We start from the raw sequence: 26,247 nt of genomic DNA, 5'->3' as shown, positions 1-26,247 counted from the left end.
TGCTAGAGCTGGAAAAGCTGTGGCAATCCACTGTAAGAGAACTGAAAATAGCATAATGTCTTGTGATCAACAACAAAAGAAAAAAGGGCTGCTAACATTCATGGCAATACCATGACAATTCTGGATGTGTTTAGTTTAGACTTATTCACTGGATTGTGGTGAAAAGACATTTAAAGCTGGTAAATAGAACAAAATGAGTGGGGAGAGAAGCCTTCTGCAGTGCATTGCAATTCAGCTTGTACGATGAACTGAAACTTTCCATAAATCCAATGATACTTAATCAGCTCCACATAGCTCCACTGTCATGATAATAGTGGAGGTTTCATTTTTAAGTGCACACCTGCAGATCTCAAGTTCCTAAAGTGCTGCTCTACTGTGAAAAGTGACTCTTTAAAAATGACACTGCAGGAGTCCATGTTTTTTGTATAATTCTGACTGTTAGCTATGCAAACTCAATTTGGGTTCCAAACATCGAGCTTTCTGGCTTCTCATCCCCAGTCGTCAAGATTTTGCAACTGGAATTTAACTAATTATATTGATGATACAAGAGCCAGAATATAATCCACCTCATTCTCTTGTATAGCTGTATTGGCTCTGCAGTACTAACATGAAGAAAAAGTAAAAATAAAGCTTATTTTTGTCACTAAAGTAATCTGAGATGACGCTGAATAAACAGAAAGCAGATCTGCTGAGTAAGAAGGTGCCATTTTTACAGAGTAGGATTTTTGCTCTTTGAAGAGCTGCATCTAAACAATAGGCTTCTATTATTCCCAGAAAAACTATTAAAATGGAGGCCAGAATACATATCAGGATAAATAACGTGCCCCAGTGATGTAATTATCCTTAAAACAAGCATTGGAAACCCAAGGAGTTGTAGGGCAGAGTAGTGCAATAGGTAACTTTTGAGGGAAAAAAATCTAGGCTTAATTATTTTTGTTTTCATAAATGAAAATTTATTTGTCAGGAGAGGCTGGATTCTGGAGTCTAAAGACCATCCCTCAGGGAAAGTCACAAAGAATTTGCCCTTTTTCAGAATGGCTTCAATGTCCCATTACTTTCAATGAGGGTGAAGCCAAGTGCACTTCAGGAATGATGGATGCCCCCTATGCTTTCAGGAGATGGAGACATACAACCCCTTTGAGAACAATTGGAGAGAGATGCTTTTGTACAAACAGCCACTCACTAAGAGCTGCTGTGTCCTCAGTCCCAGTGAGAATATTGGGCGATGGCAGACATTTTGAAAGGTGGTAGTTCTCCATGAAATTCTGTGTAGTAGAACATTATTCATCAACTTCTGCCCAAAGAGAACAATTCAGCTATGAAGAATAACGGTAAAAAGATGATTGATACTAAAGAGGTCTTGAAATGTAGCCAATACCTGAGATTTCAGTGAGTTTTGACTAGAAGTGGAAGTTTGAACATGTTATCCCATTCTTAAGATCATTTGTGTCCAAAAATGCGCTGACACTCAGCGCTAAATTTCTTAAAGGACCCATTTTAACTCATAAGCTAATTAACAGATTTACAGATTTGATTGATAGGTTAAAGCTTGAGGATTAGGGAATAATTCAGGTTTCTAACACTTTAAAACAAGCTGTTATGCTCTTTTAAGGCTAAATTTAAATAGTCTAGCGGGTTGAGGGGGGCATGAAAGGAAGTTTGGGCAAATGCAATGATAGTCCCATGTTCCTCCCTTTGCAGGAAAGCTGAGGTAGTAGCATTTTTAATGTTGATTTTGACAAGAACAGCTAGTCACATGTAACACCTGGTACTAATTTATTCCCAAACGAACCTTCTGCAGAAGATTCCAAAATGTCAAGAGATCTAAGAGTTCTTCCCAGCTCAGATTTCAAGGGTACATTTCAAATAACACTGAGGATTATTATCCATTCACCAACATTTTAAAAATCCTTAATTTGACCTAGCTCGTGCCATCAACAACAGAGTCTGAATCGTTACTGCAGTTTGTTGCTTATTTGCAATGTGAAGAATCTTTCTTCCTTGGTTTGTTTTTCCCGCTAACCCTTTTTCCAAACTCACTTGAAGTGGATCAGAAGTTACAGCCTTTACACACTTGGTGTGCAGTAAATCAGCACAAATTGCTTAGTTGCTTTAGAAGTGCAGCTGATTCAAAAGAAGCTGGTGGAAGGAGCCTCTAGTATTGAAAAATAACCTTTCACCCTTGATGGTTACAGCCCCTTTGGTTACAGATACCTTACATTTAACTTCAAATGCTTTTAGCTAATGGATGTTTTTTATGGAAAAGCTAAGTGAGTGGAATCTATGGAGAAGCACAGGGATGCATTAGGTCCTGGAGCTGCCACTATTTTGGAAAGAAAAATAACATATTTCTATAGCAGGAAGAAACACAGAAATGTATTTCTATGGCATTTTAAAAAGCAGTTGGAATTGTAAGGAAAAATTCTCATTGACTCTGATAGGAGTTTTGCCTGTGCAAGTATTACGTGACTGAGTCCTGTTCACTTATATAATCTGTGTTTCTGCCTGCCTTCATATGTGAGAGAGACATTTTTTCTAAGCTTTTTCTTTGTAGTCCTGCTTGAGTATATGATAATCAGATGAACCTGGCTGGAACTAAATAGGGTTGAATTGATTTTAAAATTACAGTACGATGCTGGCCAAACCTGTCTCGTTCATTTTGCCAAACCGACCTAAAATTCTGTGTATTTCAGTTCAGCTGCCTGCATCCCAATGCCGTGTCACATTTGCATTATGATGTCAGTGAAGAAGGAGCTGTAATCTGGGAGCTCATCGCAGAATATAGGGGGGCAAGCTCCTGGAGCATGGATCACAATGCAAATATTGTCATACTGAAATGCAGTTAGGGTCAGGTTTAAGTTTGCTGACTCTGTGTGGACAGTACTAGAATCTTGGGTCTGCACTGTATCAGCATGTCTTTACTGTAACAGCAAAATGACCAGTGTGTGCTTTACCCATACGGTACAGAGAGAATACAACAGACAGAATGAGAAGGGATTATCACTGTTCACTTCAAATCCTGTATCTGATGGTTAGAATATGAAGGTTGTATTCTCTTTTCTGCACAAGATTCAAAGGTTGTGAGGAAGAAAGGGGCTGAATCTAGCCCCTGCTAGCTAACTTCCGGTAAATTCCCTGCATTGTTTGCCTAACTTAAACTTTTTTTTAAAACAATCTTTGAATAGGAGCAATAACCATGGCTTTGCTGGAGAACCTGGTGGCTGGAAATGTCTACATTGTTCAAATAGCAGCATCCAACGAGGTGGGAGAAGGACCTTTTTCAAATGCAGTGGAGCTTGCAGTCCTGCCAAAGGAGACTTCGGAGTCCAATCAAAGGCCTAAACGATTAGATTCAGCAGATGCCACAAGTTAGTAAAAATGTGTTAGTTACTGTCATTGTCAAGTACCAGAAGAAAAAGATCTGTAACTGTTTTTATCCCATACTCATTTCCTGGATTATGCAGAAGCCACATCCTTTTTGTCCGTAATGACTACAGCACCTTTTTTCTAACTGAAACCATTTCGGAGTTTTTTGTCCCAGTCTGCATAGTTGCTGGTTTCAGTTTTTTTCCAGCTACAGAGAACGTACGATTGAAATGCACATTCTTGTCTTGAATGTGGTTTAGAATGTTCCATCAATTTCAACTTTGTAGCTGTCTGTATTTTTTTCAATCTCTGATCACTCCCTTATGGCATTTAAAATGTAATGAAGACCCATGATATACTATGACTCATCCCATGACACTAATAAGAACTCCTGCAAGGGTGAAGCCAGGAGGGGCAAGATGGCTCCCTAAGTAGATATGTGAAAATTTCCTCTGTTTCCTGGGATTCCGGCAGCCCTGGAGCAGACTTTGTGAGTCATTACCTACCTGTAAACAGTCCTTACCAAAGAAGGCATCCCACTTACCGTACTTTTTGTGAACGTCTGCCTGTATCCATTATATACTTTGTGAAAATTAAGCTATATCTCTTAGTAATTTTTTCATATGTGAATGGAATTTTAAGTTACCCTCTGCTGTCATTAGGTGGAATTTATCTGTGTGTCGTCATCAAGATTTGGAAGGTTTTTCTAAAGCTGTAAGTGTGAGAGAGATAAGGACAGGGCAGTAGTTATTCAGAGAGGTGTACTTTTTGTCTTTTATTGTTTCTAGACTGAAATGTCACACATAGTGGGCCAAAAACTGAATTTTTCCCTATTCAGGCAACTATTCATACTCGTGTGCGCGCGCGCTCTCTCTCTCTCTCTCTCTCTCTCTCTCATATATATATTAGTTTAGTGAGTAAAAACAGAGTACAGGCTCCCAGGATTTGGTGCAATGTGATAAACAAAAAACCCCTCATGATATTGAGCCCTCCCAGGTGAAAATGTTCAGAAATCCACAAGCCATTTATATACAGTGCAAGTTATTTCAAAACCAATGTGAAAATATATGATAGCAAAGGCCTAGAAGTCATGTTGAAAGGAAGAATTTGTTGGTATTGTGGCTGTGACTCCATCGATTCCCAGATATAAAGACAGGAGATAACTATACTACTCAGTGAGTCTTTAAATGCCATGTGTTCTTTTGTGCTGCAGCTTATTCTGGCTATTACCACCTGGACCAGAAATCAATGACTGGCATTGTTGTAGGAGTTTGCATAGCCCTGACCTGCATCCTTATCTGCATCCTGATTTTGATCTACCGCAGCAAAGCCAGGTATGCTTTTATTACTGGAGAAATGAACTCTTTTGTATAAGCCATTCTCAGCTGCTCCTGTATGAATGTAAACTATCAGGGATGCTTCTTTACCAGAGTACTGTCCAAGTGCTTTGGATGAGGGAACTCTGAAGCTCTCAGCCTCACTTCATCATGTTCATACCACTGATAGGAATCTCCTTCAGATCCCGTGCTTTCATTGACCCTCCCTGCTTCACCCAAGCCCCTTCTGCTGTGGAAGCAGTAGAAGACATGAAGGGGAGTTAATGCTGCTTGAAATGTCATTAAGTCTCCGGCAGGTTCCCCTCCAGACTCAGAGGAATATTTGGTATTTATCAACTACTCCCCTGCTTGGCCCCAGCCAGCCCACAGAGCCTCAACCCTACAGTATTCCTGCGTAAGAGCTTCTGTAAGCTTGGGGCAGGAGGAACCTCAAATTGGAGTCCAACTCTGCTGACTTTAGCTCCCTTGTACCAATGCAAGTGGAAGTCACCATCTGGCCCTATGTCATTAATTTCTGGAGGGAATACAAAAGACCACAAACTCATGGGTCTTGGCTGGTAAGAAAGGGAATAATACATTAGTAATTAGTAAGTCTTAACCCATGGTTTTGGGATTTGGGGATTTTTAATAGTTACTTTTATTTAAAAATAAAAAGCTTTTCAGTTCAGCTTAAACATACATTTAAAAAAATATCTGTCCAGCAGAGCATAAGTATGATGAGAGGGTCTCCTTAGCTTTCTTGGGGCTCCAGAACTGCTCTGATATTCTTGATTGTTTACTCCCCCTGGATAATGTTACTAATCAATCATGAGAAATGCTCTCCATATATACATTTACAGACGGTGCAGTGTGATTTCCTGGGGGAATATGATTTTCAGGCACATGATGGCATTTGAATTCTGTATAAGTTAGAAATAGCACACGAATAAAAGCTGAAGGTCAAGAACTTATAGTATTATTTGGCTAATAAAACTTCAGTGAAAAGCATTAGTCTTGATATTATATGTATCATCTATGGGCCAATTATACTCCTGCTTAATATTGCACAGGAAAACGTCTGCTCCTAAAACTATGCAGCAAGGCACTGACCAGCTGTCACATACCAGCATCTCAGTAGCCAGTGCGAACGAGGTGGGGAAGAGTACTGAAGGAATTGCAGAGAATGAAGAATCTTTATTGCCGATGATAGTAGGAAACAGCTTTGTTGATGCTAAGGTACTGTGAGCCTTATTCACTTCCAGCATATACATATTTCCATGGTATCCATTGCAATAGCACCTGAGTGCCTCCCATCATTAAAGATATATGCAATATAAATGCTTATCAATAATAATAATAATCCACATGAGGTAGGACAACCACAAGTTTTGCAGTCTGATGGGAACATTAATTTGCCAGTAAATTCATCATAAATTTCAGCTAAACGTCTGCCCATATACCTATGCCTTACACTGTGCTCTGAAGATTGCCAAGCATCAGAAGACACATGTTCCACAGGCCAAGAGCCTACTATTGAGAGTATCCTTCTGCTGGCTCAGAGGGTTCTAGTCAAGGCACGGGGAAACAGGGCTTGTCAAAAATCTGAGCCCTGAGTCCATTCAGGCTCATAAATGTTCTAAGCAGCACCATTAAATGAGTGTGATGCTGAGCAGGTACTAAAATGTGCATCAATATCTTTTTTGTATATTTTAATGGATAAAGCACATTGGGTTATATGTATCTTATAGACACAGGTTTACTAGAGTCAAGTTGTATAATAATGCATGTATTCGCATTTGAGTGCTGGCAGGATGCTCACCACTGTGCAGATGTATAATTAAACATGGTCCCTTCCCCGTGAAACTTCAGTTCTAAGGGGCCAATCTGGCAAACATGAGTTATCCTTACTTTCATATGTTGTCATATTGACTCGATGTATGTTCAGCACACAGTACTCTGACTTTAGTGGAGCTGCTCATCTGAAGAGTGTTTGCAGGAACCAGACAACACACCCATCAATGATGCTAGCTCAAAGTGGTGGAGATGTCTAGAAGCAATGGTGGCTGAAATGTTTTGCTGTATTTGTGGTACTGTAATTATTGTTGTGCTGTGGTTTATTTTTAAACTCATGTCATTTTAATTTAATAAAGCAAGATTATCTCTCTCTTTCCCTCTCTCTATTTTAGGGGGGAACTGATCTGATTATTAACAGTTATGGTCCTATCTCAAAGACCAGCTGCAAGAAAAGGTGGCTCTTCTTCCAAGATTCTAAGAAGCAGAAAACAGAGGAGGTAACCTACCCAAATTATTGTGAACACAAAAGGCCTGGTACAGTCCCATGATGTTGCAAGGAAGGATGGCTAGGCTTGTGGTTATTAAAATGCATTACTAAGGGCTTAGCTTCTAAGGGGATGGTTTCTGTGTCTTGGTGTTAAATGATGAAGGTTATACTGTCTCCTTGTAAATGCAAATAGAGATGTTATTCTTCGTTTCCTGCCCCTTAACCTGTTGTGTAGTGTGGCTCTCTAATGTTAAACAGGTGCTATGTTTTACCTAAAACTGACTGCACTGCATATAACAATTGTATGCACAGATATAGTTCTAAATTTGAAACTTACTTTATAAACGTCAATTAAATAATCCTCCCACTAACCTGAGTGCTAAGTAAGTAGGTAGTATTATCTCTGTGTTTAGAGAAGGAAAACAGAAAGTGAGACATTAAATGACTCATCCAAAGTACAAAGGGAACTCTGAGGTAAAGCTAGAACTGGAACTCCAGAGCCAGTGGCTCCTAATACTGTGCTCTGACCACACCCTCTTTGGATAAAAGGCAGCATATAACAGTAAAGTCTACAGGACAACCATGCCAGCTTACACTTCTAGGGGATCTTCTCTGACTGATGTTTATGGAATCATTATGACTTGTACTGTTCTCTCATACAGTCAAGAAATAGGGACTGTCCATAGCTATGTTTAAAATGCATATTCCAATACACTTCCAGCCAAAAGCTTGCCCAGAATCTGGTATGCAGCTGCATATTTCTGATGCTTCTTCAGGTAAAATATTTGCAGCAACCATAAGCATGCTGCATGAAAGAAAATCCATGGAGGGGAAAATAGATACACAAATGTAACTTTAAAATACAAACAGGGTCCCCAGTGAAAATCAGCCTCCATTATCTGTGATTAGGTTGAATGAATTATTTCATCTAGTACTGTAGAAGAAAACATGAGAGAGAATTGGGGCTATACCTTTTTCTCCTCCTGTAGGATGGCACGGATTGTTGCTCCCAGCTAGTGCTATTGTAGGCATTCCGGCCAAATGGGGTGGGGAATTAAACAAGCACTGCTCATGTATCTATTTGAGAGAGGCTGATTAACCTCTCTCTCACACCTTGTTTTTAATCCAGCCTCAGAGAAGATTTGTCCAAGCTGTGTGCTTATATCAGCCAGGCACCACTGTACTGATCAGTGAAGATGACTCCCCCAATTCCCCAGGCCAGCAATCTAAGTTCCAGGTGCCATTCAGTATTGTAGCTGATACAGAGCATTCAGCAAACAGTGAAGGAAGCCATGAGACCGGAGACTCTGGAAGATTCTCTCATGAGTCCAACGACGAGATACACTTTTCTTCTGTTACAAGTGTCACCCCACGCACCTCCAGTTCCTTTGTAGGCAGTGACTCAGGTGTGAACGTGAACCCTGTCTTGAGTAACTGTGAAGAGCCTCCGGTACCACTGGCTACTGACCAGACTTCTACCTCATCTCTTCAGATACAGTGCACGGTACAAAACTGAATTACCTATCCTGACAGTCATGCCAGACATCCTCACAATGTATGTCTGTTCGAAGGACAATGAACAGGGAGCCAAAGTTTATTGTGGAAACCTGATAACCTATCAGGTGATTCCTTATTTCTTTTGAATGTTTTTTGTTGTTTTTCTTAAAAGTCACTCACTTTGAATGTTCAGTGGTAAACAATGTGAAAGGACAGTAAAGATTTCTGACTAGAGTTAAAAATATATCACTGGAGCAAAGGGAAGGCTGTTGGCCCCTTTGCTGAATATCTACCTCAGTTTGCCAAATGGCAAACTCTGAATGTCAACTGCTTTACCTCATTTGTATTATAGTTGGTCTCAGCTACATAACTGATGATACTTCCTAGTAGGATTTTTTTGTTTTGTTTTGCTGGATGTTGTGTGTGTGTGTGCGTGCGTGTGAGAGAGAGAGAGAAAAATCAAAGGAGTTGTATAGGTAGATGAACAAGACAGTTTAGCTGAAGCTCTGACTTTAAAAAGAGGGGACCCCTGAGGGGATTAGATAAATGATTTAACATGCCTGACCTGAAGAACTTCAAATGAGAAAACTGTAGGACCGTTACTTTTGAGAAAACACTGCATTAGCATGGGAATAATGGAGTTAGTACTTCAAAATGTTCAGTAACAGCAACATTGAGTCTTTAAAAAGTAATTGGACTCTCCTTTTTACCCACTTGATTGCTATATCTTCCAGTGTCCCAGCCTGCTTAGGACAGTGCCTTTTCCACACGGTTCTGTTGTGCCAGCAGTTGCTGACAAGATGTATGTTAAATCCACAGGGCTCTAGGGCATGCTGGATTCCCCACAAAGACATAAAACTGCTCCTTTATTGATGATTAATGCAAAAAAGCTTGGAGAAATTAATTAGTATTCAGCTTCCAGCCAGCTTGGAGTGGTGTGAAAACTCTGCCTGATAAAAACACATAGAATAGACAAGTAACGCTGAATGTTTCAGTATCCCAGTACTTCATAACAATGGTGCCTTCCATTATATATAATGAAATTACTGCTTTGCCTTATGCCTTCTTAGCATTCCTAAAGTTGCTTCGGAGTATAGAAAGATGCCTTAAATGCTTCTTAGATTTTATGGGTGAATTGTGAGATTAGTAAATTATATTTCAGGTTTACCCAGCTCTGCAGTATGTCTGAGCTGTTTTTAAAATGCAGTCCTCTTTCTTGCCTCAATTTAGGATGCTATTAGTGAGGAATTTTAGTTCAGGGAGTGACTTCAACCACATGCCAGTCTAAAACTCTAATTAGGCCTCAATGAAAAATAAAAAGACAGAGCTTTAGTTGAAAAGTCTGTTGAAAGGGTGAATGTTGATACTGCCTTGTACCCATACAATTCCTGTTTTATACTACCTCCTTTTAAAGTTATTCTAGTGTTATTTTTTTTTCCTGTACTCAGGGAACAGTTTGTTACTTTTGACCTGCCTCAGAGAAATTTGGGGCAAACTGACAGGGTATCATGTTTTTGTTTTTAATGGGCGGGGTGGGGATGGGGGTCGAATTCATCAATGTCATAAACTAGTTCATATACAGTTCCCCCCACAGTTCATTTTGAAAAAGAAAATTAGACATTTGTTTATATTTTTCAAAATGTCAAAAATGTAAGGTCATGGAAAAACAGCTAGGGTGAAATACTCAGTATCAAAACTCGCATCAGCTTAATTAACAGCAAGATTTCACCCTTTATGTGATCTGAATTACTTTTGGCTGCTTATTTACGAGTCAGAAGCTAGTCAAAAGCCATCAATAAGCCTAGTGTTCTGTTTTTATTTATTTTATTTTTATTTTTAGGTGAAGCGGCCTGTAGTTATTGTAGATCTTTAGCTTGTAACTGTTTGCTCGTTCTGTACCAGACAGTACATGTTCACCTTTTCATAGCGTTGTTGAAAGAAAGGCTTTAAAATAATAATCTTGTACCAAAGAATTTTCTGTAGGGGAAAAAAAAGAAAACTGCATATTATTTTCCAAAAATAATTGAATTTAGTTAAAAACTATAGATTTGAAGAGCTGAATACATTTTATTGTATAAGTAGTTACTAACAAAAAAAACAATAGGGCTTCTATTGATTGTAGTAGTTGATTGCATAGTTTAGTTGTATGCTTCTACAATTTTTAACTACCTTATTGTTACAAGAGCCTTTAAAGAAAGTTATAATAATATCTTACCAGCAGATATCTCCAAAGACGTCCAAGTGTAATTTTTTTTTCTTCAGCATGTAGTTCTTCAACAATACAGTATTAGATAAAATATTTTTGAATAGTTTGTATCTACTCGCTGAAGAAAAAGAAAACCTTTACACCAAAGATTTATTTTTTGGTCTCATTGGGCAAAATATTTAGTGTACAGCAAAGTACTGTTTCTAGATAGCTAAAATGTGAATTCTTTGAAAATAGATAAGAATGTGTAACCATAGCATGAAGTTTCACACTTTTTCTTTCAGATTAGCCTTATTTTAGTGTTTCACTCAAAAAGGGCTGATATGCAAAGGGTAACTATTTTTCTTCTCCAAAGACTTGTTTGCTGTAAGTACTGATACACGGATATCACTTTTATGCCATACATTACTATTAACTCTACTCCTCAACTTTTTCATGCCAAAGATCAGCTACATAGATTAACCTGTGAATAATCAGAGAGGAGCAGATTAGATACCAGTATTTTTCAGTCTGATAGAGAGTCTAGCTAGCCTCAGTAGCCAAAGAGATCAAAGTATTAAATTTACTAAAGAGCAATACATCCACAGTGCTGTTTATCCATATGTTGTTATTCAAGTACTTTTTATCAGCAAATGAAGAAAACCAAAGATATTTAAGGTTACCTCAGCATATAGGCAAACTTAGTTAGGCAATAAATTGTTCTGTCTTTTTCTTTGTTTTATGTTAACCAAATATAATGTGTATCTCCAGAACCTAGCCCATATGGACACACTTCCCTTTACTTTGTCATAAGCCTAATCCAAACTAATATACATTCTTACTATGGAACAAAGAGTATGATCACAGCAAAGATTTATGTTGCCTGATGATAATTTGGACTCTATCACAAAACTAGTATTTTATGAGAAACAAATTTTCTTACAATTCAGGAGAAGCCTAATGTGAGCAAGGTAATTCCTACACATATGGTTTGATGCTGTTCCCATTGAAATCAATGGCAAAACTCCTAAGGACTCCAGTGGGAGCAAAATCAGACACACAGTTTAAGTGTTGTGGTATCCTTCAGGACATATTGCCAATAAGGGTGCAATATGATTAATGATGTATGTAATTACTTTGACAGTTATGGGAATTAACTTTCAAATGCATTTATGATTCTTAAAGGGCAGTTTTCATATGCAGACTTTGTCCGTTCCATTGGCCATAGAAATGTGTGACAAAACTCTAGAGGCAAAATAATCATAGAATATCCAGAAAATTTTTTTGTCTGTGTCCACGGATCCTGGGTTCTGGAGATGAGAAAACACCCATTCTCTAATTATGAATTTTACTGAGTATGTTTTGGAAGATGAACATAAATGTGGAATTTTCTGTTACACCATGTGAATTGATTTTGTTAAATGTGTTAAGAACTAAAGAGCCCTGGCTGGTGTAATGAGCGTATGTGCAACCCTTGTATTTTAAAAAAGAGATTCAGTTGAAGAGACTTGGAAACTTGCATGTAAAAACTTACAGAGAGAATCCTAACATTGACTGAGTGGATTAATTAATTGGGAGAAACCAAAAGACCCAGCATGCTTGAGGCTGCATTGATTTATTTTCTGTGCATTTCAGAAACCATGAAAGTCTTTCAATTTCCAGCTTTCAAGAATTCTCCTGGAAAACTGGAGAACGCTTTCAGTTTTCCCTGGTGGAATTGCTGCATCTCAACTGAACTTCTTTTTCACAAATCTGTTCTTGTAAAAGAAACTGTAAAATCTACATTTATAATTTTATTAACTGACTGCGGGCTTATCTACACTGTGCCACAGCGCAGACTGTGGAGTGTGTGAATTGAATTGCAGAGCGCACAAAGTCTTGTGCCCTAGCTACCTCCTTCAAACAGCACTACATAATAGCAAACTTAGGTGCCTTTTAGTTCAGACCAGCATTGTCCACATGGACCAGTTAGAGCATAACACTTCACAACTCCATAGTCCGCACTACGGTACAGTATAGACATCAGTTTACTGAGCTTCTTCTTCGCAAACGTATGGGATTTTGACAAAGAGAAAGTATTCTGAAGTGTGTGTACCAGTTTACATTATTTTTAATACTCTTTTGCTCTGTGTTTTTATCCCATTGCTTTAAACTAAGGGCTGAATCCTGTTTGTCTTGCTCACATAGGCCCTGCTCCTGCTCCCATTGAAGTCAATGGCAGAATTCACATTAATTTCAGTGGTGCGGGATCAGGCCTATAAATAGTTCCGTTGATTTCAGTGGGATTATTTGCATGATGTGAACAAACAGTATTGGGCCTTAAAAACTGTATTTCAGTGTTCTACGTATACTTCAAAGGGCCTAATTCTGCAATCCTTTCTCAGGCAAAATTGCCATTAAAATCTGAGTAAGAGCTGCACGATCATGTTCACTCCATTTATTGCAGAGGGACTGTTGTTCATAACATCACTCTGAGTTGGTGGCAAAACTCCCATTGACATCAGAGGGAGCGGTATGCAGCGATCAAGATCATTGTATGAAAGTCTTCTGAAAACACAGCATAGCAGGGCCAGGTTCTGATCTCATTTGCACTGGTGTAAATCAGAAGTGATTTCACTAACGTCAGCAAAGTTACTCTGGATTTACTCTGATACAACTGAGAGCAGAATCTAGACTAATATGTTGTGAAAAAGTACACTGCCTCGTGTGTGTATTTAAGGTTTTATAATTCCGGACAAACCCTTTGGAAAGTGACACTGTAATGCAGTAACCTCAGAAGGCCTTTTTTTTCTCATAGTGATTTAAAGCAACCTTTTACCAGATACTTATAATTATTGGGACAGTTAGAAGTTCAGTGTAACAAAAAAGAATTTTAAATGCTCATTCCCAACAAATACCTGTTCATAAGGTATTTCCAAAGACAGTCTTTGAAGTATAACCTAAGTCAGCATTTAAATGACAATGGGCCCAATTTACTAATGATTTGTACAAGTAGGATTAATAAATAATCAACAAATTTAAGTATTTGTTTGAAACTATGCAGTCTGTCCTTGTTGGAGGTTTTAAAAAAAATATTTTCAGGGACAGGTAAGTGCTAATTCCACTGTCTTCCAACGTTCCTGGTTAACCTTAGTGTACTGTTTATCAGTTAATGTTACTAAGTATCTTGAGCTTAGCTACTGGAACTCTAGAGCTGCTGGTACCAAGTAGTTACCAGGGAAGGGAGATTGGACTCTCTGTCTATTTCTAGGAACTCTTAAGAGCGTGTCTGTAACTAACTTAAAGAACTGTATTCTAAGACAGTTTTTCTTTTTATGAAACCTCATTTTCTATGAAATTGCCTTTAAAAATATTACTACTCTTAAAATATTTAACACAGAAACTAGTACCTGTTTCATATTATCATATTGTTAAATCCATCTTGGTTCTAACGTCAAAAAATAAATTGAATTCAGGCTAAAACTGCTCTCAGCTGTGCTGGTATAAATCTGGTGTGATTTAATTTATTTCAATGGATTTTCTCTAGATTTACACCACTGTAACATCTGCCCTGATTTACTTTAAAGGGACTTCAACACGTGCGTAAGTGCTTTGCTGAACTGGGGCCTGAGAGCAGAACTCCTACAATTTTATTAGTGAATTGAGCCCATTGTAGGAATTTGCTATTACATTGGTATTACATGTACCTTCATTGCATCTGCCTGGTGTTTTCAGTAAAAACTGATTGTATATGAAACTTACTTTTTTATATACAAAAATGTTGCTTTTTGGTTGTTTTGCCTTTTTTTTTCTTTTTGTTTTTTAAAGGTGTGAATTAATTGCAAGTGTAGGACCCAGTTATGTATCTCATATTGTGGGTGTTCTGGATCCTTTCACTCCTGTATGCCATTTTCTTGTAAGGGCAGCAATGGCTGACTTGCTAATGGAGGATAGAGCTGAATTATATTAATTTTATATTTGACTCAGGGGATCAGCTCTGTGAATTCCATTGCATGAGGGAGGCTAATGCTTGCCTTGATTTTGAATGTACCTTTTTAATGTCTTTTTTAAAATATTTTGTTTAATAATGTGGATTTGTTTTTCTTTTTATAGCATTCTAGTAAATGTTACCTAGTGTTGTTTTTTTTTCAGGGTTGTTTATGTACTACCCAAAGGTCATGCCAAAAATGAATAGAAGTTTAAATGCCAAAATGTTTATGAAACTGCTGTCTAAATACTGATTGATTGCACAGTTTAAATAAAAGTTTTCCTTAGTAAAAGTATACTTTTTTTTTAAAGTAAGTCTTTTTCTTTTCAGTTTCTGTGGCTAGAGGTTCAAAGCATGGGAGGATATTATAATTTGTACAATGCCATAAATCTGCATGTTGTTTTACAATATACAGGGTGTCCTGACCCAAAGATTTTGCAGTTAGACAAACCAAGATACAGGACAACAGGTCAGGTAAGGAGGGTACAGCGATTGTTAGTGACTAGAACAAAGTAGGATGGATTCTTCACAGAAATGAGTTTTAGGATGTTTTGGAGGAGGGCGCTTAAGTCTGGGTTCTTGTTGGTCTCTTTTCAGACTGAGCACAGTTTCGTGCTATTGTTTGCCATAGCATTTCATTCACAAAGACAGACTGTGAGTATACAGCACTGATCATGCCACCATGTGTCCTAAAGTTTCCCAAGCACATGCTAATACGTGCAGGGGCGGCAGGTTTGTATAATTTTTGGTGGTGCCCAGAATGGGTCCAAATCCCACCCCTGCCTAAGGCTCTGGGAGGGAGTTTGGGTGCGGGCTCTGGGCTGGGGCAGGGGTTTGGGGTACAGGAGGTGGGGCAGAGGGCGGGCTCCGGGAGAGAGTTTGGGTGCGGGCTCTTGGCTGGGGCAGGGGGTTGGGATACAGGAGAGGGTGAGGGATGCGGCGCTTACCTTGAGTGGCTCCCGAAAGCAACCTGCACACCCCTCTGGCAGCAACTCCTAGGTGGGGAGGCCAGGGGGTCTCCACGTGCCACTGCCCGCAGTCACCACCCCTGCAGCTCCCATTGGCCACAGTTCCCAGCCAATGGGAGCTGCAGAGTCGGGGCGGGGGCAGTGGACGGAGACCCCACCCCCTCCAGGGCCATAGGGCTGTTCCGACCATTTCCGGGAGTGGTGTGGAGTGAGGCCGGGCAGGAAGCCACCTTAGCCCTGCTGTGCTGCCAGTGGTGGTGGCTGGCGGCCCCCGGGCCCTTTTAAATCGGCCGGGGGCGGCAGGCGAGGCCAGGAGACGCTTCAGGGGAGGCGTACGGGTGCAGCAGGCAGGTCTGGGGGAGAGACGTGTCTCCGAAGATTGGTGGAGTCAGGCCCCTGGGCCCTGAATAATCCTGGAGCACGGGCACCACAGGCCCATACAACTCGCCACCCCTGAATATGTGATCTACCATAGGATATTATCATCCACCTCAAAATCCCATGTCTTCCTCCCATTACCACACATGTTCTCTGCTTTGGCATGCTAGTTTCACTGAGAGTGATTGAGACCTGTGGTTCCAGTGTGTGTTGCCACAAAATTGAAAGCCTGCTGATGATGATTTGGCACAAACTACCTCACTTACAACATTTTTGTCACTTGTCTATTGAATTTTGCGTACCAATTTATGACAACATTATTAAAATACAATTGCTATTAGTCGAAAAGCATTCTGGAGAGAAATTTCTTTCAGATTAACATGAATCCATTTTAATTAGCAAGGAAATGATGTTTTCTTTAGGGACTGGATGACTTGGATTGCTAACAGAGTATAGAGACTATCACCTTGAAGGCAGTTGAAATGTAGCCCAGGCCAATGACTAAACAAGGGGGTCAGTACCATCTGATGTCTGTTTTGTGGCCTGTGTGAATTAAGTTGAAAATAAGATGGTGGTTTCAAATCAGCTCGTACAGTACGTGAGACAAAACCACAATCATTCACCCCCTTGTTTACAGACACAGGAGAGAAGAAAAAACAGAACAGCCACAGAAACTGAACTACTCTCACAATTTTTCTGGAGCTCCAAAACCTTAGTGTGAAAGAAGCCTGCTCTTCCACTGCCCACAGAGGGTGTCAGTAGCTATGGGCTGTCAGTCCGGCACCTTTCACAGGCACTAAATTCATTTATGTAGAAGGAAATACTATTTTATAGACATTTTAAAATTCTTGAAAATAGGGTTTATAATGGGAACTATGATGTGGTTTAAACTTGATGTTCCTTCCTATATGCATAGTAAATGAATGGTTCTTAAATATATCATGTCTCTCTTTATTTCTCATTTTTGTTACTGTCACAGGGTGACTGGCCCCTTTAAGAGGGAATGGGGTCCATTACACCTGGACTGAACCTGCTACCCAATTGGGCTTCAGGGAAGGCACCTGGGCCTTATAAAAGGGGACACAGCTGCAGGTTGCTGTTGGCAAATGCCTTCAGACACTGTAGAGAGTAAAAAGGCTACAGGGCCTTGAGTCAGAAAGGGGTACTGGCGCCACAGGGCAATTAATCCCTTTGACAGTTACATTTCACAGCATGGATAAAATCAATGGTTTAATGAAATTGCATGGGAAAAGTTGCCTTTATGAAACTGCTTTTAAAACAAACCCATTAGAATTCTTCTCAGACTTGCATGAATACTATTCTTGTGTCAGATTCATGAATATAGCAGCAAAAGGACTAATTCTTAAGTGACACAAGAGGAAACTCAACTAATCATGAGTTCTACAACTAAGTTGTATACAACAATTTGATTGGTAGTGTGCTGGGTCTACTTAAAACAAGTGATTTTCTGCTTTTTGCCCATTTTGGGCTGGCATTTTTTAGGCAGTCAAGGGCAGTGATTTTTTGCTGTTTGTCTTATGGGCTGCTTTTTATTTTATTTTTATGCCCCACCTGGCATTATGATACAAATCTCTGCCCAGTGTCATGGCATAGCAATTCAAACCCTTTCCCCTCTGCCCCCACCCCTCCTATATTTTTTGGATTTGGGGTTTTTTAGACTAATCACGCTTGTATTGGGGTCAGTTTCTGGCAGCACTCGTCTGTGAATCCAGTTTAACTGGCCAGTGCACTCAGGCTGTATTGAGCTGCCCAGAGGTACCTCTAAAGTTGCTCTTAACAGTTAACAAAAAGAATAGGGTGAAATCCTCACCTCCCTGATGTCAATGGGAATTTTGCCATTGACTTCACTGCTAACTTTGATGCTACATATCTTCAAATTGTTAGAACTAACCCATGGTAGCCTTCATTTAGTTTTGCGTGTGCAACTTTTAATAATTTTTAAAAAGCAATAAAATTCCAAGACAAAAAAGGAGTTAAGATTGAGAGTCCATATCATAATTTAAAAGTAAAAGGCATTAAAGGGCAGGGCAACCCAGAGGGGGGGGCAAGTGGGGCAATTTGCCCTGGGCCCTGCAGGGGCCCCCACGAGAGTTTTCGGCGGGTGTTCGGCAGCAGGTCCTTCAGTGCTGCCAAACACAGTGAAGGACCTGCTACCGAAGACCCGGACCTCCTTCCGCTCCGGGTCTTCGGTGGCAATTCGGCAGCGGGTCTTTCCCTCACTCTGGGACCCTCCAGTGAAGTGCACCGAAGACCCCAGGCCCCCTGAATCCTCTGGGCAGCCCTGTTAAAGGGATGTTGGGAGAAAGCTGTAGAATATAAATTGTTGTAGGTTTCTTATTTGAACAATATGCTTGACCTACACACACACATCTTATTCCAAACCCATGTTAGGCTTGTGTCTCACATTCCATGATTTACCTTTCACTTCCAGTCACTTTTTCCTTCATTCATACGAGACACTAATAGGGACTCAATCTGTGAAGTTTGATTTGAGAGAAACAATCTCATTTCATTCTGCAAGCACAAAGCTTTTCTTAAGCTTTATTGTAATTGCCATAAGCATTGCACTACACATTGAGGTTAGATTATTGCAGTTTTCATGAGGCTGAATCTTCAAACCATTTGGAAAATGTAGCCAGTGCAGAATCCAGCTACCCACTTATTAAGAGGTGTCTTATGCAGAAAGGCCAATTACTGTGGTGTTATGAGGTCTGTGCTGGCTACTGATTGATTTCGGAGGGATATTTAAGGTATTGATTTTGATCTTTAAAGCCCTACATGGTTAGAGTCCTGTCTACTTGAGAAAATTCCTGTCTTCCCCCTTGTTCTGGGACTAGCAGAAGTAATTGGATGTGCTCACGTTAAAAAGGAAAATAATATCCCCTCCCACTGTAGCTGTTAAAGACAGTGACAACTGAGCATATGAAAGAAATGGTTATCAAATGGAAGTGCTGACACAGTGTTGCTGTCTTACCTTGTTTCCTGGCTGTTTTAGAAGAAGATCATAATGTTTTCTCTATAATGCTTTTAACTTAAGAATATATGTGCTTGCTTAGAAAGAACTGTGTGGGGGCTTAACTGTGGCAATTACACTGTTTACCCTCTCAAAGGAGAAAAGTAAAGCACACCTGCTTAGGCGGCCTGACTTTGCTGGGGAATTCATACTGTAGGCAGGGAGTTGTGCAGCCTGAAAATGCCCCAATCAGGAGGGAGAGAGATGCATGTCCCTGTGTTGACAGGAGACGCTCTCCTGCTGACTTAACGCTTCTCAGGGAGGTGGAATACACAAATCGATGGGAGAGCACTTCACCAGACCTGCTAAATTGACACAGTTAGCATGTCTTCACCAGACCCGCTAAATCGACAACACTGCATCGATCGCAGCAGTTTCAATGTAGCCAGTAGTGTAGACATGGCCTTAGTGAAAGGTCTTTTATATGTAATGTGTTTCCCCACTTGGTCTATTTGAACCCAGTTTGGGTGACTTTTGGGACTCACTAAAAGATCCTCCTGTTTCCCTAGACTTTCCCTGGGGAGGAGTCTGAGGGATAATTGGAGGCTGAGCAGGGTGCTGGCTGGAATCTAGTGGGACAAGAAATGTTAGGTGCTGGGATCTCCTTCTGCAGTTTAAAATTACGGGAGCAGTTAATTTGTGCGGTGCTTGAGGGATATGTTTCTTGTCTTTAACCTATTAAACTGAATTGTTTTAAAGTGTTAGTACAGTGCTCAGAGCGCTGTATGGTGCTTTAAAGAAATAAATCAGTGTGAACAACCAGAAGGTCATGTTAACAAAATTGTTTTGAATCTCTTTGTCTGCAGGGCAAAATCATGGAGAGAAAAGCTCTGATATTTTCATCAGCAAAGTTCATAAAATGTGGGGCTTCAAGATTACCCAGGAGATCATGGCAGGGCTGCCAAAGCTGCTGCACCCTCTGGAGGCAGCAAAAACACTGATCTCTCTGCAACTGGCTCTGCAGAAACTGACCTTCTCTCACTCCCTAAATACAGAATGGGGAGGGCAGGCTTAGGGCTTCCCTGGGATGCTTAGATTGTTGAGCAGTGTAAACTGCCAGTTGAAGCTGCATGTTACTCATCTACCAACAGGCTAGCTCAGCTTCTCTATTAGGGAGGCAAACACTACTATCTGCTATGGAGATGGACGGCTGTTGGCTCTGTAGTGCATTGGCCTGATATGCTAGTTAATCCTCTGACTCAGTTGGAATAGTGTAGAACAAAGCAGAGTTTGGGGGGCTGGTTAGTTTGCAGAACAGATTGAAAAATTAAAAACCCAATTCATATGCATTTCCATGAATGATGACATCTGTCATGTCAGCCTCCCGCATGATTACAATATTGAATGCTGAAAAAGCAACCAACTCATTTTCTACCAAGGAAAACAATCTGGTTTCAGCTTCATACAAAATCCACAAAGTAGAGGTATAATGAGCTTCTTGAGATCAAGATTCCAAATTCAGGGATCATACTGACTGGAAGTTTGATTTCCAAATACTTTCCATTCCAATTCTTCTGCAAAACTGAAAGTGAGAGGATTTTTGTGTGTGCTTAAACCCACAAGAGAAGAACAGTTTGATACTGGACTCCACAGAATGTTGTGAAATGATGAGCTTGTTTTAAGAGGAAAGGGGTCCTCTGATTGATGGAAAAGGGAGAACACTTCTAATTCACCTCTAGTTGAGAGAGCCACAGATGGAGAAGGTAAAAACTAAGGTGTGGGCCTGTAACTGAGGAATTTACTGTACTGCTGCCTGGTGGCAGAATCGGTTGTTATGCCAGGTTGAATTTCTACCATTGCACCTCAGTTTTGGCTTCTAACACTCCGCTATCCCAGTCTTGACCCTCATACCTATAGCTCTGCCAGTTTATTTAATATCTGACCTCAGTGCTTGAGTGATTCTGTTTGGATCTCCTTTGTCCCCAGTCACTTTTTTCACTCTCAGTATGGTTAGTAGTCCTCCCCAGTAAGGACCTGATTCTGCACCGCTGAAATCAGTAGGAGGTTTGCTATTTGCAGAATCAAGGCCTTATAAACTAGCTCATGCTTTTTCAGACTAATCAGTTGCCATCCCATGTGGAATTGTAAACCCTTCCTCTGCAGAACACTTATGCCTCAACAGCATAAAGAGGCAGTTAGCAATTTTCAACTTCAAAAGGGAACTTGCATAGCTCCAAGTGAATAGATTCTGATGCATGTGACCAGCACAGCTGGTGTTTGGGAAAAGAGGAGGAATAGAAGGTGACTTAAGTAACAATGTGTTGGAGAATTATCTGTTTTAATACATTACACACACAAAGCTATGTTAAAAGATCATTAATGTTGTACAGTCAAGCACTCAAAAATTAGGAAATGCCAGAATTAAGGTGGTCCATGCAATTGTATAATGAGAAGTATCAGGCAACCTTAACTATAGGTGACACTGCCAGTTCCACCTAGCATAATAAATTCCCAAGGTTGTCATGTATCTCCCATGTCCAACCAACCTAATCCATTTTCCCTTAGTTTGGTGCTCATCTACAGAAAAAGCCTCTGCCACTGTGGACTTTGAAAACTGAGGTGAGATTCTTCCTTTCACTGTCCTGTAAAGCTTTGTACATAGTTTTAGTTTCAGCTCAATGCTCCTGTTTTAGTAGTTTTGCCCTTCATTACTTTTCAATAGCTGTCCTCCTTTGTTCACCTAATTTGTCTGTCTCCTTAGCTATATTTTATCCTCTTAGTGGGGGGTCTCTCCATAGCTTTGCTTTGTGCTCTACAGAGGCCCTGGAGATCCACACCAATGTTTTTCCTCTGTAATCCCTGTCTAATCCCACTAGCCCCCACTTCAAATCCTTAGTCTCCAGATATGGAGGACTAGATGCTGTGACTCCCTTAGACACAGCAGTAGAGCTCCCTGAGCCACCCAGCAGTTAACAGAGCATGAAGCTTTCAGATTTAGAGACTGACACCTCTAATGTCCTACTTACTAGGCATAACTCAGTTCATCTAGGCATAGTGTTCAAACGCAGATAGAGCGTGTATTTGAAATAACTGATTTAATGTTTGTTGTCTAATTTCAGGACTGTCCAGGATTTTTAGACAAGGGATCGGGACTACTACTTTCCTCTACAAAGGTAGAGGGGGGTGAATACAGCAAAAACCAAGCAAAAATGTTAATGAAGAACACCCCACAGTTGTCCCCTGCCCCCACCAGTCTTGGCTTCTTTTATTGCTATTGTCCTCACCCTACAAAGCCTAATCACAGGTGTAAAATATCCTGCTTTCTCTCCCTAGATCTAGGAGCAGCTGCTGGGATGGAATACTTTAAGAGAGTACGTCACCCATGGACACAATGGTGCCCTTTTCCTGAAAGATTAGAAAAGTCGTGATTTCTTGTAGTGCCACTTTTAATTAAGCATTTTAATTGGATTCACATATCTAGGTCACTGGGATGCCTAGTTAAGGAAGCCACAGACAGTTAAATTATAGACAGCTCTGGGATCCGCTTGCTGTCTTGCATTCATATTCTGTGTCAGGCATGCCAACGAAAGAGCAGCTAAGTTGCCACAATTCATCTGAAGCCATGATTGCTAGCAAGAGATGCAGGCTCCCCCTCCTTAACTGTTTCGGGGGTGAAAGTAGTCTACGTAGACTACATCTAGTTGACTTGGCTTACCACTGTTGAGGTGCAGATATTCTACTTGTGAGTCATGCCTCTCTTCATGTTGAATTAACTTTGTGTGTGTGTGTACCATGCACTGTACTGTACCTGATGTGTGTTTGTTTTCTAGTCAGCGAATAATAGCTTGCTCCTTTATTCCTTCTGTTGTGAACAATCAAATGCAATGGAGGTGTGATTGCCTTTGTTAGTAGTATTGATGGTCCAATAAACACAATATCACAGGTCACCAGCAAACAGGGATGTGCACAGGAATGTCACTGCTTTTGAAGGGGCACATTCTGTGGGCTGGAGGAGCTCACTCTTCCTGCCACAGCCCTGGGGCTGGAGGAGTTCTGTGCCCTTGCACTTGCTTGCTCCCCCCTCGTGCACACCCATGCCAGCAGGGACAGAACCCAAGACCCTCAGCTCTGAAGTGTAGGCCTCTATCACTTGATCTAAAAGAGTAATTCCATTAATTGGTAGCAGTAGCTTATTCTCTTCTCAAATGGGTGAAATTCACCCTTCCGTAGAGGGCCAGCACAAAACTATGCACCCTTTAAATTAGAGTGACCACCTTTTCAAAAGGCAAAAGCTGGACACACGAAGGAGCCCTGCCTCCTCTGTGGCCCCACCCCTGCCCCTCCTCTTCCTCCCAAGGCTATGCCCCCTGGCCAGGCTGGAAGAGGAGGGACAGGGTTGGGGCCAAAGACCCTCAACCTGAAGTCCCTGGCCCATTTCCACGTCCTCACCATGGTTATTTGGAATCAAACTGTGCCCATGTGTTTTCTTCAGATTATTTTTGTTGTGTAAAGAACAAAAGGCCCAAAGCCTCGATTCTTTGTTTCCTCTTTATTAATTGCAGGATAATCCTGAGGAGATTTCTAGAGGACTCTTACCATATTTTTCTATAGTTGTCATGTTTGTGATTTGATACTTTCTCTCTGTGGTTTTTAATAATGTGTTTTTCCTGTTGCATTACTAGTTGCCACAGTGAGTGGCCCTGCATAAATGCCTATACAGGAACCTATGCTACTTCTCACTTTACTAATCTACAACCTTCCCCCAGAATTCTCCCGTAAAACACTAATCAGTCTCTCCCTGCTCCTCTGCAGATCTCATGTTACTTAGAGTTAATTACTTTTCCAAAACAGACTCGCTGCAGGATGCTTACTAGTGTATACTCTAAAGTATTATCCTAAATAATTAAAATTGAACGACAGTTGTCAAAACAAATTAACAAAGTACAATTTTGGGGGCGGTCACCTTGGGTTTTTTTAATCATGTTTCTTCACTTAATTGCTAATCTAGAAAATTGTGGCAATGCTGAATGGATCTCCTAGTGATTAATGCAAATAAGTGTAGAGTTATGGTAATGCTGCAAAATTCTGTAAAACTACATTTTGATACTAAGATGTTGGCCTCAGTTGCTGTTTAACCATGGGGCTGATGTCAAAGCAATCTGCTTCAATTTCACTAATTTTTTTGCCCTCAAGGACATACTAAATGCAGCCCAAAGGTGTAGCTACCTTTCTCCTCTATGGAGAAAAGGGCAAGCCATATCATTCCTTTGCTCTGGCTGCAAGGTTGTTCAATGCAATCCAGTTGCTGTTTTGGAGCCCTCTAATTGAGTATGCATGTGACAGATTAGAGGGACCATTTTGTTCCTGAAACATGAGAGGTTAAACAACTCAACTAGCTTACTACGTAGGTGAAACCAATAAGGAACCATTATAATAGTTGCTTCAGGCAGAGGGGAGAGACTAGACTCTGAACCCAGGACTCCAACCAAGACATGAATTTTGTTGTGGGCTCTGGTGGCTTGCCCCTGAATTTTCAGTTATGTACAGTTCCTGCCAGCTGATTTCAGTGACATGAGTTGGATAGCTCAGTACACAAAGAGCTGGGAACCACCTATGAGCTAAACAAAGGAAAAATCAGTCCAGCAGGATTTCTTTAAGCATAAGTCCTCTTTGGTACAAAGCCCCTAGAAATGTCATGTTGCCTGTCTCGCAAAGATGTATGACACATCTCTGCTAACTGGCTTGAGACTCTGAGAGTCAATTATGAAGGGGTTTCATAGATTCATAGATTCTAGGACTGGAAGGGACCTCGAGAGGTCATCGAGTCCAGTTCCCTGCCCTCATGGCAGGACCAAATACTGTCTAGACCATCCCTGATAGACATTTATCTAACCTCTTAAATATCTCCAGAGATGGAGATTCCACAACCTCCCTAGGCAATTTATTCCAGTGTTTAACCACCCTGACAGTTAGGAACTTTTTCCTAATGTCCAACCTAAACCTCCCTTGCTGCAGTTTAAGCCCATGCAGTTTAAGCCCATTGCTTCTTGTTCTATCCTTAGAGGCTAAGGTGAACAAGTTGTCTCCCTCCTCCTTATGACACCCTTTTAGATACCTGAAAACTGCTATCATGTCCCCTCTCAGTCTTCTCTTTTCCAAACTAAACAAACTCAGTTCTTTCAGCCTTCCTTCATAGGTCATGTTCTCAAGACCTTTAATCATTCTTGTTGCTCTTCTCTTGCTGGACCCTCTCCAATTTCTCCACATCTTTCTTGAAATGCGGTGCCCAGAACTGGACACAATACTGAGGCCTAACCAGCGCAGAGTAGAGTGGAAGAATGACTTCTCATGTCTTGCTCACAACACACCTGTTAATGCGGTTCTTGGCCACTAGTTCACTGGGACCCACCTGACCCTCATTCCCTTGCCAGCATCCTCCACGCCAGCCGATTCTCAGTTAGGACAAAGTACACCCAGAAGGAATGAGGAGGGTCCCACATGTAGCCATTCTGCCAACCCTCCAGCTCCCATGCAGTGACATGCCTGGACTTTAAAATTGAGAACATGCTCTAAGGAAAAAAATGGAAAGCTGTGTCTACAACAGAGACTGCTGGCTGAATTTAGCATAACTACTCCTTTGGCTTCATAGCAGAGAATTCACTTTGGCATTGCCCCAGTTCAAGTCCCAATGGTGTCATCTCCACACAATAAATTAATTATGTGTGCATTGATGCATAAAGCAGCTCTGAGGGTTTATAATTTTATAACTCTTAACAAAAGCATTTGGAGAGTCTGGGCTCCAAGAGCACGTGCCTAACCAATTATTACAAAAATCTGATCAGCCTTTGGAAAAGCCCACAGAGGACTCTTGAGAAGACTGAGAGAATTAAATAGGAGCTTCCTTCTTTTTCGTGATAAACAGGAACAAATGGAAAAGCTTAAAGGAGATAGGTTTCAGAGTATATCAGCAAAAAGAACAGGAGTACTAGTGGCACCTTAGAGACTAACAAATGTATTTGAGCATAAGCTTTCGTGGACTAAAGCCCACTTCTGACAATTCAGAAGAACTAAGAAAGTGCATTTCCTCTATTGCCCCACAGAGCGTTGCCCTTATGTTGTTCATTGCTTAGCTGGAAAACATTTTTGAGTAGAGAAATTGCCCATCTAAAAAAGCTGGCCTCAAAGATTAGATTATCAGAGTTATGATTAAACATTTTATTATCACTACTACTACTGCTATCATTGTATTATCTGTCCTTGATGGAGAGAGGAAAGAAACCTTATGCACTTTGACTAGAGAATATAATTAGGGAAT

General features: G+C 40.6%; 1 protein-coding gene across 2 annotated transcripts in view; it reads left to right on the top strand.

The window, feature by feature from the left end:
• Positions 1–14,907, top strand: part of PRTG (protogenin) — a 123,558-nt gene extending 108,651 nt beyond the window's left edge. For both annotated transcript variants that reach the window (XM_024101849.3, XM_008164102.4), the window contains 5 exons: positions 3,186–3,368; positions 4,580–4,700; positions 5,753–5,918; positions 6,869–6,973; positions 8,093–14,907. In XM_024101849.3, the coding sequence (XP_023957617.2) occupies positions 3,186–3,368; positions 4,580–4,700; positions 5,753–5,918; positions 6,869–6,973; positions 8,093–8,479 (962 nt within the window). In that variant the 3' untranslated portion in view covers positions 8,480–14,907. The remainder of the gene's footprint in view (positions 1–3,185; positions 3,369–4,579; positions 4,701–5,752; positions 5,919–6,868; positions 6,974–8,092) is intronic.
• Positions 14,908–26,247: the final 11,340 nt, after the last annotated feature.

This window comes from Chrysemys picta, chromosome 10 (genome assembly GCF_011386835.1).
Source record: "Chrysemys picta bellii isolate R12L10 chromosome 10, ASM1138683v2, whole genome shotgun sequence".
In the NCBI taxonomy this organism is placed as follows: Eukaryota; Metazoa; Chordata; order Testudines; family Emydidae; genus Chrysemys; species Chrysemys picta.
This window is presented reverse-complemented; position numbering and strand designations above follow the sequence as displayed.